This window comes from Salvia miltiorrhiza, chromosome 5 (assembly GCF_028751815.1).
Source record: "Salvia miltiorrhiza cultivar Shanhuang (shh) chromosome 5, IMPLAD_Smil_shh, whole genome shotgun sequence".
NCBI classification, from domain to species: Eukaryota; Viridiplantae; Streptophyta; class Magnoliopsida; order Lamiales; family Lamiaceae; genus Salvia; species Salvia miltiorrhiza.
In genome coordinates, this window is record NC_080391.1 from 6,749,729 (window position 1) to 6,764,089 (window position 14,361).

General features: G+C 27.3%; 1 protein-coding gene across 1 annotated transcript; it reads right to left on the reverse strand.

The window, feature by feature from the left end:
* Positions 1 to 17: 17 nt before the first annotated feature.
* LOC130985567 (stem-specific protein TSJT1-like) lies at positions 18 to 1,364 on the reverse strand. Its single transcript, XM_057908607.1, has 4 exons — positions 974 to 1,364; positions 666 to 906; positions 473 to 593; positions 18 to 398 (listed from the first exon to the last, which is right to left on the reverse strand). The coding sequence occupies exons 1-4, from the start codon at positions 1,177 to 1,179 to the stop codon at positions 214 to 216; spliced, it is 753 nt and encodes a 250-aa protein (XP_057764590.1). The 5' UTR covers positions 1,180 to 1,364; the 3' UTR covers positions 18 to 213.
* Between the last annotated feature and the right edge of the window lie 12,997 nt (positions 1,365 to 14,361).

The window sequence follows — 14,361 nt, forward strand, 5'->3', positions numbered from 1 at the left end:
CATGCAACCAAAAAAAAGACCTCGAAATTTGCTTCTCATTCTTAAAAGCAATAAAAATAACAGTTAATTTCTCCACAAACAAAACCAAATTTACATAAGGGGGACAGACGATTTATAAACAACATAACATGGATACAATCAACACCAAATTATTTAAAAAGTAGGAAAAAAAGAAAAAAGATTAATGATTTGATGGGTGCAACGTAAAAAGAATCAGCCCCAGGTTGACCAGTTAGCAGAACTCCCAACACGGGGCATGCTGTTAACCTTAGAATAGGCATCCACTGCGAAATACGATCCGCACATTGCCCCTTCGCTGTCGATTCTCGGCATCGCCTTCATCTTATGCATCGGGTGCTCGAAGCTTATCAATCCTCTATCGCTATGATACATGCATCCTGCATATTTTGGTTTCCATCACATTTTGGATTTCTGCAACCGAATTAAAGCTAGGCTAGATTAACACACATACCAGGTGGAAATGGAGCGTACGATTTTCTGCAGCTTGCTTTGATGAGGGCAACATTGTCCGAGATCATGACCGATCCATCAGCCGACACGCCCCAGAACAGATTCAACGCTTTATCAGCACCCTAAAAAACAACACACCATTCACCAATTCCTAAAATCATCAATTAAACAACACGACAATCGAGAATGCTTACGAGGGCGGCGAAGACAGTGTCATATTTGTGATCGTAGATGACAAAGGCGAAGCTGCCTTCGAGCTCTTTGAGGACCTGATGCGCCGGCATGGGGCTGCGGTCGCGGAGAGTCCGGTACGCCTCGATCACAAACAGCGCCTCATTTCCACACTTTGTCAGCCCGTACTGCTTGTTCAGCAGGCACAGGTTCTTCAGATCCCCCATGAAAATGCAGTACACATCATCCACCCCCGAGAACAAACTGCAATCATCACGTTGTAATTCAAATGGACAATCATTCATTTGCAATTGCTTTTGCGTAAATTTACCTTCGATGGGGGGTAAGCTGAGGGGAGGCATGGGCCAGGACGGCCTTGTCTACGAACTGGACGGAGAAGCCATTTTTGGGGTTCGAATCTAAGAAATCCTTGAGAGTATCATCTGGAGTCTTGGATCTCACGGAAGCCGTCGATGGGGCTGGGCTGTGTAGCTCTCGCGGTGGATCAATCACGCCGTTCCTGAATATACTCAACATTTTTACTAATTTAATCTAGGCGGAAAATGTGAAATGGGTATAAATAAAAGCAGATGAATGAATGAATGCAGAGGGCGATGGCAAATGCATGAATGGATATGAGGAATTTGAGTTTTTATAGACGTTAGTAGAAGCGGAAAAGTTGGTGGCCATGTTATCCAAAACGACAAAATGGGAAATCTTTTGGTGTTTAAATCCATGAAATAAAACTGTGGTGGAAATGATGAATTAGGAGTTGTTAAGCAAGGAAAATAGTGGGAGCTTAATTTATTGCCAGGGATGAAGAGGTGCTAAAGATGCTAATTACTAATTTGGCCATCTCCAAACCAACGCTTTACTTTGCAGTATTATATTCTGCAAGTTTTTATACTCTATTTTTCTTTACATTTTCGTTGATGTTAATTAAATGTGTGAAATTAAATAAAAAAAAGTGACATGAGTAGGTGTTTTATGATATTATTTTATACATTTATGAATTTACATATAATTAAAATAACGTTGTTTTCATTATCACATCAAATTTGATTTTGCCACATCGGATTCCAGGGAGAATTTTAATTTCATGAGAAATTCTAAACAAATCAATAATGTGTGTATTAATTTACAACCAAAAGACGTTTTGGATTTAGAGTTTAAAATTAACGAGGACCATTTGTAAGGATGAATTGTAAAGTAAGTTTATAATATAAAGTAAGTGATGATCACTTGTTTCTGAGTGTAAAGTAGATTGAACACGAAAATTAAGAAGAGTTAGTAGCTCTAATTATTTTTATTTTTAAAAAGTGTTAGTATTATATATAGGACAAATTAAAAAAGAAAATTATGCCATTATAAGTGTTGTTATGTCTTTATGCCAATTTGAGTGTTTTATCTCAGTACTATATATACTTGGGATCTGTAATCTGTAACCCTAACAGCATAATAAAATATGTTCTCCTCTTTGTCAAATAATAAAATATGTTCTCCTCTTTGTCAAATTGGTGAATCACGTAAACCTGTGTCTTCTTTACGTTTTTTATTTGGTTGTGCTTTTTAATCTTTTTCGTCACAACAATAAGTGAGACAAAAAGAATATAAATGTATAATATTGTTCATTTTCTGAAGTAGAGTTTAATCCACATTGTTCCCATTTTCTCTAAAAAAGAAAAGAAAAAAAAACAATATAATCAAAGGAATCTACCTCAAATCCTCCCTAGGCCCAATTTAATATATGTGAAAAGCCCGGCCCAGGCCCAGACCTCGGTTTGGGCGGGCCAGCCAGTTGACAACTCTCCCGTTAATGACCAAACCTGCTAATTTATTTCTTTGTTTTGGACGCGGCTAATTTTTTTTCTTAATAGTCAAATAAAATATTACTCCTTAATTTATTATCTTCAAAAGCACGCTTTAGATTCTTCTAGAATAGCATGCAAGTAATCACAAATCTTCAAATACGATTCGCACTAAATATCCAAAATTTCAACCAGCGTGCCAATTTTTCCTTAATAATTTTGTATAACCTCTTGCCTTTGACCACAGAAACGGAACGGCTTGCTATTGGTCAATAAAACATCTCAACGCGTAATTAAGAAGAACAAAAAGGTGACGCAATTAAAAAAACGGAAAAGCTAAATGGACACCGAGTGTTCATGACACTCGGTCAAAACCGGAGTTTTTGCACTTAGCCAAAGTGGGTCTGTTTTTTAGTGAATTAGTTATTTACTGATTTATCCTTATTAAGTACTACTATTTTATTGTTAATCTAAATCCGAACTTAGTTTGTTTTCGTTTAGTTTGATTCTTTTTCCGTTTAGTTTGTTTCCTTCTTTTTCTTTCATTTTGTTTCCTTTTTTTCGTTTATTTTGTTTTCTTATTTTTATGTTTTTATTTCAGAAGCTTTTCTTAATTATATAATTCGAAAATTATATAAATCAAATTTGAATTTTATTTCTGGAATTCTTTTGATTATTTGTTTCTTGATAAAATAATCTTATATTTGTTTCCAGTTTTTTCTTTCCAAAATTAATACTCCTTATTTATTTTTATTCGAAAATTATGTTTTATTTATTTGTTTACTCTAATTTTATGAAGATCCTAAAAGTAATCCTATTTTTGTTCCTACATATTATTTTTCTATTGTTTCGAAAATATATTTTTTTTCTTTAATTTTGTATTTTTATATTCTAAAATTTTGTTTTTTTCTTTTCCGAAGATTTATTATTTTGGTTTATCGGAAATTATGTTATTTTATTTCTTTCCACTAATTTGGATATTCTTCTAAAAATAATCCTAGATTTGTTTCCATTAAGAGAATGAAATAATATAGTGTGAGTAATGAGAAAAAATAAAATAAAATGAATCGTAAGCATGAGATTTTGCTTGTAAAATTATAACATATAGTTTATTAAAAGCGATACAATGATAAGAAAATGAACTAATATAGTTTGAAGTTGTATTAGTGAATTGAAATAAACTCAATAATAATAATAATAAGAATGATTAAACTCAATGAAATAAAGTTGAATTAATGAATTGGAATAACTTAGTGAAGTTGGAAAAATAATATTAAAAAATGAATCATACGATGGTATTTTGCTCGGAGAATCATATATATTATAAATATATTATAAATGAAGGAATATATATGTGGGCAATATGAATGTTTAAAATTTGAAAATAATATTTTCGTACGATTGGAAATCGCTCGCAAAACTATTTAACATATATTTGGATGAGAAACAATGTATTATACGATGATATTTTGCAATTTATTGAAAATAATTTGTGAATTTGAAAAAAAATTACTAAAAAACCATGAATCATATGATTGGATTCGGTCGCAAAACTATTTAAGGAATACTTTGTTTGAATGTATTATAATAAAGTATTAAATGTAATATAATTATAACAAAATGAATATAGTATTGTATGAGTAACGAAGTCAAAAATAATTATAGTCAATGAAGTAAAGTAGAATTAATTATTTGAAATTAATTACTGAATTTGTAAAAAAAAATATTGTAATATTATGTGGATAACAATAAATTAAAATACAAAGAAAATTGAATATAATATATATGCATATTTTGGCTGACTGAACTGAAAAAATAGCAGCCCATTTGTCTCTTATTTTCGGTCCAAATCGCACCTCACCTACTTCCCATATCAGAAATTAATTGAGCCTCTTCAATAAACCCAAACCCCAAAACACGCCTCACCCAATCCCATTCTACTCCTCACCAAATTGTCGTCGTCTTCCTCACAATCTACCAAAAACCCTCGATCCAAAAATATATATATATATATATATATATATATATATATATATATGTGAATATATGTTTGCTATATATCATAAAGATATTCATTTTATATAATTGAAATATAAGTTAAGTTGGAAGCAAAAATAAAGTATAGTCAATCGTACGCAGTGATTTTGCTCGGAAAACTATATAACATACACTTTATTAAAAGCGATATAATAATAACAAAATGAACTACTATAGGGTGAGTAATGAAAAATAAATTTTTTAAGTGAATCATGCGATGAGATTTTGCTCGAAAAACTATATTACATATACTTTATTGGAATATATTATAATAAAGTATTATAATTGATATGATGTTAACAAAATGAACCATTATTGTGTGACTAACGATGTGGCCTTAGTTATTGTAAAACTATGAAATAAAGTTTAATTAATTAGTGAAGTTGTAATAAAAAATGAATTTTATAAGATATATATAATGCATGAATATTTATGTTGGGGAAACCATTGAAGTTGTACAAGCACAAAAAAAAATGCCTAGAATACATTATAAATGAATAAATATATTACAAAATGAAATTATGTGACAACTTATTATGGAGGTACAATATTAAAATTGTGAAATTGGGAAAAATTTAGATTAATATAAGCGTTAGTATAATATCATAATGAATTAGTGAAGTTGAAATAAAAAGTATACTCCATTAAATAGAGTTGAATTAATTAATTGAAGTAAATTGGTGAAATTGAGAAAAATAAATAAAATAAAATGAATCATATGCAGGGATATCACTCGAAAAACTATATAACATATACTTGAATGAAAAACAATGTATTATTGTAAATAATTAAACGTGATATGTCAATAAGACAATGAACTGCTATGGTGTATGTAACGAAGTCGATATAACTATTCGTTATAAAATTATGAGTTATTAATTATTTTAAGTTAAATTAGTGAATATAATATATAAATAAATAAAATAAAGTTAAATGATTCATACGATTGGATTTCGCTCGCGCACTATTTAACATATACTTGAATGAGAAACAAGTTTATATAGTAAGTATTAAACACGATATATGCCCTTAATACGATGAACTGCTATAGTATACTTAACGAAGTCAATATAATTATTCGTTATAAAATTAAAATGCAGTTAGTTAATTAATTTAAATTAAATTATTGAATATAATATAAAAATACACACACACACACACACACACACACACACACATATATATATATATATATATATATATATATATATATATATGGATTTTTCATTCTTTTGTGAAGATTTGATTTTTGATTTTTGATTTTAGATTTTATTCATGAAAAATAAATCATAAATATAAAAGTGGTGAATATCAAATTTTAAGGATGATAAAAATCATTCAGAATGTTATACGAAATTCGATCACACTTTTTAACAAACATTCAAATAGTGGATTCAAGTATTAATATTACTTACTTATTAATGGGAAAAAAAATCATAATTTTCAAAAAAATAAAAACATAATTTCCAAAAATATAAATAATAAAAATTTCGGAAAAAATCTTTAAATATTTTATGAGAATCTCTAAAATAGTGGATTCAAATATAGGATAATTTTGTGGAGAATGAGAATATCTAAATTAGTGGAAACAAATCTATGATTAGTTTTAGAAGAATCACCAAATTATTTGAAACAAATAAAGATAACATAATTTCCAAATTAAAAAAAAATCAAATAAAAACTAACATAATTTTCAAATATAAAAAACATAATAACAAAATTTTCTAAAGAAATAAATAAATAATCTTAAAAAAATATTAATTAAAAAAAAACAATAGCTACAAACAAATCTAGGATTTTTTTAACAAAAAACCATGAATTATTGGTAACAAATCAATAATAAAATTTTAAATAATAAGTTAAACAATTTTCGGAATAAATAATCATATAAACCTCAAATATATGATTTACATAATTTTCATAACTAAATAACTGAAAAATAAGTAAAAGAAAAACCAAAAAAAAAAGAGAAAAAAAAGGAAACAAAAAAGAACGTAAAAAAAGGAAACAAAAATAACCGAAAAAAAGGAAACAAAAAAAAAACAACAAAAAACATTAAATAATATGAGGGGTTAATTAGTAAATACAAAAATTCCTCTAAATCGGCCCATTTGGGTTAAATGCAAAAAAACCGATTTTATGTAGGTGTTCAGGACACCAGGTGTCCATTTATCATCACCCAAAAAACTTAAAAAAAAATGCACTTTATATACATGTACTATTATGTATATAAAAGGATTGCCGCATTTCATGACTAATAAATACTTGTGGGGCACTCGGCATATTATTTTACTTGATCTAAAAATAAATACTGCATATTTTACCTGCTTTCTCAAAAATAAAAATCATTTTTACTTGTGGGGCACTCGGCAAAATATCTTGCCAACATTAATTTATTTGGTGTAACATTGAATTCTTGGGATGATTCCAGAGATGGTCCTAGGCTCTTAGCTAACTTAATTGGCATTTATTGTAGTATTTTTTTTTTATCTAAAACATGATATCACAAATATAGAAAGACAAAATTGTTCTTTTATGTGGAACACTTTCCAAAATTCCTAGAATCTTTCTTAAAATTACGTTCAGGTTAAATAATTCGACTGAAAATATATTTAGATTATGAGTTTTTTCAGTTTTATCAGATGTTTGATATTGGCAAGTATTTCTTCAGTTTGATTGTATGTACATTACTGAATTTTTAATAAATTATCATTTTGCAAACAAAAATCTTTATTAAAATATACTCCATCCGTCCATGAAAGAACTTTCTAGGAGGGAGTGTCACGGGTTTTAAGAAAAAATATTATTGAGTGTATTGAGAGTGAATAAAAGGTAGTTGAGTGTATTAATTGGGAGTGGTGGAAATGTGTTATAATTAATATTGGGAGTTGTGAAAAGTGAAAAGTAAGAGGATTATTAGTGGTGGGGTATAGTCCAAAAATAAGTAAGAAGTTCTTTTGTGGACGTCCCAAAAATGAAAGATAGGAAGTTCTTTCGTGGACGGAGGGAGTATTACTCAACTATTAATTTTTTTTCATTTCACATATTTACTCATTTTCCATCATGATGACATGTCATAGATATGATCGTTTGGCATGAATATCTTTGCGTAGCAGCGTAACATATATATGATCGTGTGAAAAAAAATAGAACTGGCGTCGTATTGTATAATTTGATGAAAACGACGTCGTTTTAGGTCATTTGAATAAGAAAAAATAAATAGTTGAATAATGGATAATTATGCAAAAAAAAATAATACTAGTTAAATAATTTTAATAAATATTTTAAAGTTCATCTGCAAAATAAGAATTTATTGAAAATTCATTAATTTATATGCAGTTACCTCATTTTCTTTTACTGCTTTGTATCATTCGCTTGTCTAATTCAATTTATGCACTAGATGTTGAGTATTGTAAATAATTTAATGCCAAATATAGTTTAAAACTTTTTTTACTTAGCGAATAAATACAGTGCTACTTGGTATATGATCAGTCAATTATTTTTCCCTCTATGACTGTGCTAAATTTAAATTCATTTCCTATTTTCCTGAAAAAATACCGATCACTCATTATTGAATAGCACTAATTTATAATTGACTTGTCTATTTTCAGGCATATTCGTGAGCCATATATAAGAATATTACTAGCTCGATAATATTATTCTAATTGTATTTTATTTACAAAAAAAAATCAAATAAAAAAAATATTGTTTTGTAATAGTCATATTTCTTTGCAAAATACTAGTACTCTCGCGTTTAGTCATACAATTTCGTAAGACCTAATTTGCGACCACTACTTGAAAGTTGAAACAAGTCAAAACAACTGAATCAGAATCACCGTGTATTCTTTAGGTTAAAGAATATAGAGAATAAATAATACTAATAAATCGAACCCAAATGTATTGCAACTTAAATTAATATCTTTAGATTTTTTGTTACACTGTAAATTTCATATCTGATTTACATGGCTGCTGGGAGCGGTTGAAACTCTTACACATCAACCATGCTACAATAGTACTTTTTTTTATGACAACATTTTTTATATACAACAATGTTTTTATAATTATATTATTTATATATTATAATATTACTTTTACATATAATAGAAAATTTAAAAACTTTCATAATAGTAAGAACAGCGAGCTACAGTTAATTAAAATGCGGAAACGTCTAAACCATTTATTGTTTGGGGTGATGCTATTTGGATCAATGTTGATCCGTATCAAATACAATAAATAATTTTCAACATAAAAAGATATTTTTAGCCTTTGTATATTTTAATATATGAAAATTGGTAAACTTTTACTAGGGGTATTTAAAGTAGAACACATTTTTCTTCTTAATATCGTGACTGCTTTATCGTTATTGATTCGGATCAATTTGATCCAAATAGATTTATCCTTATTTTTTGTATTTAGTAGTCAAGACAAAATCTGAGAATTTAATTATCCAAAGAGGATTTATTATGTTGGCAGGATTGGAGTGCACCGACCTGGAAGGTAGAAAGTCGTATCACAATGCCGTGCTTATCTTTGCTATTTCCAAATTGGTACGATTGAGACGCAGCCACCATAGAAGTTCGTATACGAGATCGTGTTCGAATCATTTGCCTTAAATTTTTTGTCATGATATAAAATTCATATTAAAATTACAAAATTAACATAATATAATATAGGATAAATCTATACGGATCAAATTGATCCGGATCAATAGGGGTAAAAAAGTCAAAAAAAAATTACTGAAAATGTGTTTTACCTTAAATGTCCCTTATAAAAGTTTATTATTTTAGAATACTAAATTTAATATATTGTGAATATAAAGTGAATGTCTTTTCATTTTTCTAGGCCATAAATTAAATTCATGAACATAAAATTAAATGTTTAATCTCCTTAAATCTATGCACTTAAATGAATTCATTGAACATATATAGGATACATAATGCGTTGCTATGTAAAAAATGAACATTTCATTTTTTTTATATAAGAAATTAAACATTTCATTTCATTGAAGCCATACATAATTTGTAGCATTTTTTATTTAAGAAAATAATTAGTTTGGTACGTATAAATAACTTGTTTTTAATATCTTTTTATGTTTTATTTGACATTTTTGTTTTTGTAACATTTTTTTATTTAAACACCCCTAATCACTATAAAACGTATTTCAATTTAAAATTTTAAATATTTATATATTATTATTATTATGATGATATCGGATAATATATCTAAATTAAAATTCTTTACATAAATCATTAATGAGTTATGTATTTATCAAGTATTGTGTACTTTTCAACATCATCTTGATTTTATTATTTTCCATGAGATCATAATTATTCGAAACACAACCAACAATATAAAAAGTCATAAAATGTAATATAATTTATATTATAATTTAGGATTGCATATATGTATATGTATATCACGTACTTAATAAAATTTGAATATTTTCTACAAGTAATTTTTTTTTAATATGACAAAAAATTTGTGTGCGGTTGAGCCTATTGTAATCTCCAATGAAATCATGAATAATTACGAAGAATTTGAGTTTACTAATTTTAATGTGTGTGAGATTGAGCCTATCGTAGATCTTGATGATCTAACGGGTGAAAATAGTTTCTATTTTATATTCTAAAAGGTATTTTTATTTTAGTCCACCCATATATATATATATACTACGAGCACCTCTTAAAATAAAAAATAACAACTAGAAAAAATGTATGAATTTTATGTAGAACTCGTATGAATTCGCTGTATAAAGGTATGAATTGTGAAAAATAAATTTTTGTTACTTTTTTTGGGATTCGAACTCAGGACCATGAATTCATCCAACAGGATGATGAATCAACCGTAGATCTTGATGATCTAAGGGCTGAAAATTATTCTTATTTTATATCTTAAGAAATGTACTTATTTCAGTCATCCCCTACATACACACACACACACACAGATATATATATATATATATATATATATATATATATATATATATTCTTGTAAATAAATCATATCATATATATATATATGAAAACTCAACCACTTACATAAATAGTAACATATTGCCTAAGTTTATAATATTATGAAAATTTATATTGGTAATATATATGATTAAAATAGACTTTAAATGAAATAATAACATATTTTTATATTAAATGATCACACATGTTCAGTAAATGTAAATAAAATATTTAGTAAGTATATGTATTAGAGATTTAACAAATGGTGGTGATAATGATTGTTATGCATCTATTGATCTCCTTTAGTGCACATTGGTAGGGGTGAGCAAAATCGGACCAAAACCGACGGACCGGACCGAATCGATCAGTTTTTTCGGTCCGGGTCAGTTTTGGTCCATGTATTGGTCCGGTCCGATCCTATTTTCTTGGACCGAAAATATTTCGGTTCGGTCCCGGTCCTGGGGAGGCTAAAACTGACGAAAATCGGACCGAACCGAATATATATATTTTTAATATATATTTAATATTTTTATTAATATTATTAATATTTTTATTAATTTCTAATATTTTTATTAATATAATATTTTTTATTAATTTTTAATATTTTTATTAATTTCTAATGTTTTTATTAATATTTTTATTAATTTTTAATATTTTAAAAATTGTCGATTTTGGACTGAACTGGACCGAGAACCGATGGCGGTTTCGGTCCGATTTTGGTTCGGTCCTAGGATTTCAGTTGGTCCGGTTCGGTACAAAAAATATTGAAAATTCGGTCCTCGATTTCGTCGGTTCGGTCCGGACCGACTGCTCACCCCTACACATTGGCATTGCTTAATGCATCTAAAGTTTCAATAATAGACATCATTTCAAACATTTACCCGTCCTATTCTAACAACATCTGCGATCATTTTTATTTTGATAGAACGAGCAATAATTGTTCCTACCCGTTTCTTGTATAACATAAAATTTTATCATCTATATAATATTAATAAATAATTTAAATATAAAAATACTTTAAAATAATATTTATTGTTAAAAGAATATTGTCTCTCGTGCATCGCACGGGAGCAAAACTCGTATGATAAGAAAACGCAATTCAACTGATAAAATGGTTCCTATCTTACTTCAATTCATGATCGAATAATATGGTTCCTATCTATGTTGCATAGGTACGGGGGTGCGGATGCAGGGGCGATACGATACGAGTACGGGGATACGGATTTTTAAAAATTATAGGGTGCGATTCGGCAAGGATACATTTAATTATTAAAATTTTATGATATATAATGCTTATAAACTATATACAATTTAAATTTTCTTAAATTAATTCTATGTAATTTATATTTTATTTTACCCAAAAGCTAAGCATTTTCAATTATAGTATAAGTTAATTGAGCAACAATATAACGATTCAAATATTATTAGTCGAATATATAAGTTATAACTGAAAATAAAATTATCAAAATAACCTTGTATAGGCCTTTCGTGCACAAGATACGTGAATTTCGCCTATGGAATTTGTGAATCCGGTTTATTTTTATAAATTGTTTTAAAAGATACGCCACGTGGCGAATCGGGTGCGAATCCGAGAGAATCGCACCCTAAAAGAATCCGATTCGCCGTACATGCTGATTTTTGAAGAATCCGTGCATCATAGGTTCCTATCTTACTTCAATTGACACTTGATTTGATTTTTAAAAAATTAAAAAATTTAGAAATTAATTATTAAATAAAGTATATTATATTTTCGACAAATTGTATTAATAAAAAAATATAAAACTAAGACAATCACTATATATATTTGTTCTTTAAAAAAATTGTATATAAATGATAATGAAACGCAGTTCAATTGATAAGACGCTTCTCAAACAATCTTAAAGTCAGTGGATTGACTCATGTGTGCATATGTTTTTGAAATTTAAAAAAATGTATATATGCAAGGACGATGTACGAAATCGTAAACCCTCTACCCTTGATAAAATATTGAACTCTTTGTTTATGGTTAATAAATATTAAAAATTATGAATTAATTATATTTAATAAAGTATAGTTTATTTTCATGAAGTTACGATACTGAAAACTACCAAAGTAATACAATCAATGTAGTTAAGTCATTTTTTCGTATATATTAAGAAATAACTTTTTAATGCATTAAGATATCCACAAAAAAGCATCAAAAATACACAGTACATTTTTAAATTATGTTGGCGATCACTAAAGCTAAGTTGTTATTCATATATATTAGTGAGCAAGAAAAATATATACTTCAATTGTAGCAATTGGACAAGAGGTGACAATTTGATTTACATGTATTTATTTTTATTTAATAAAATTTTCGACTCTTTATTTTTAGTTAATAAATATAAAAATTTAGAAATTAATTATATTTAATACAATATAATTTATTTTCGACAAATCAAGATAATAAAAAAAAATACAATTATGAAATTGTTTATCTTTATCAATCAAATGCCAACGAAAAACTTTAGCTTAAAATGTATTCATTGAATTGAGTCTTTACATTTTTCCATCCTAAATTTATAAATTAATTATATTTAATACAATTTAATTTACGAATGAGTATATTTAAATCACTTTACATATTATATTTAAATCACTTTACAACTTTAGTATACTTACTTTGATATCTATGTTTTTATGTTTTGTTTGATATATTTTTTTTTGTAATATTTTTTTATTTAAATAAAGGGTGTGTTTACATAAAAGAAAAGCATACATAACGAAAATAAAAGTAAAGAAACACTTATGGAAAATAAAAGTATAGAAAAGCATGTTAACAACAAAAAAAAATTGTCAAGATTTATGCATGATCGAGTAATTAAATAGATTCATGTTTGTTTACAAAATATATTATAAATTAGTCAAACTTCTCATTGAAAATACAAAAGTATTTATTGAAAATAATGTTCCAATAATATATATACATATTTAATTAATATATTAAAATTATAAAATGATAAATACATAAAGGGTAAATATGTCTTTTTATGTTGAACATTAATTAATTTTTGGATTTGATCCGGATCAAATTGATCCAAATAGCAAGGTCCTATAATATAATAATCAAAATTTGTTATAAAAATTTGAAGTTTCAAAAAGAATCTATGCAATAATCGGTTCTGATTAGATATAATAAACCTTAACTAATCATAAGAAAACAAAATTGAAGTGAAAACTAAAAATAAAATAAATAAAATAAAATAAAATAGTGAGACACAAATGTGACAGCAGCGATGGATAATGGCTCTGAAATGGGTGGATTGTCGTACGGTTTAGCATATTCGAAAAATCCATCTTATATTCTTTTCACAACTGTTGAGATTAATTAACGAATGTAATTTTTTTTGGACCCATTAATCAACGAATGTAATTTTTTTTGGACCCATTAATCAACGAAAGTATTAATTGAATGATACTCAAATAAAAATTCATTTGAATTGTGTCCCCACCGAATATAGGCTGATCTTGAACTTCGGTGAGTGACCTTTAACAGTTTAACGTACAAAATTGTCGGTCAATGTTTTCTTTTTCTTTTGATTTTAAAAATTTCTAGTACTTTTCAGAAAGTTTGTTATCTGCTGGAATAAAACATTTAATTTTAAACTTAATTAAATTTCAATCTTAAGTTATTAGCAGGATCGGCAGTAGATTATCATCATTACTATGGAAATACTATTTTGGATTGATTGCAAAAAGAGATGCGTAAAATTCGAATCAATTTGCATTATTTTAACAAATGTTAGTTTCCACAATTGTTCACGAACTTTTCAGGTAATCAACACGTTAATTGGTAATTCGAAAAATCAGAGGTGATTGGATTGCAGAGCTTCGACAATGTGTGGATTCCACATCATATTGAAAAGTTGATTTAAAAGACACAAACTTTGGCTAAGTTCAAT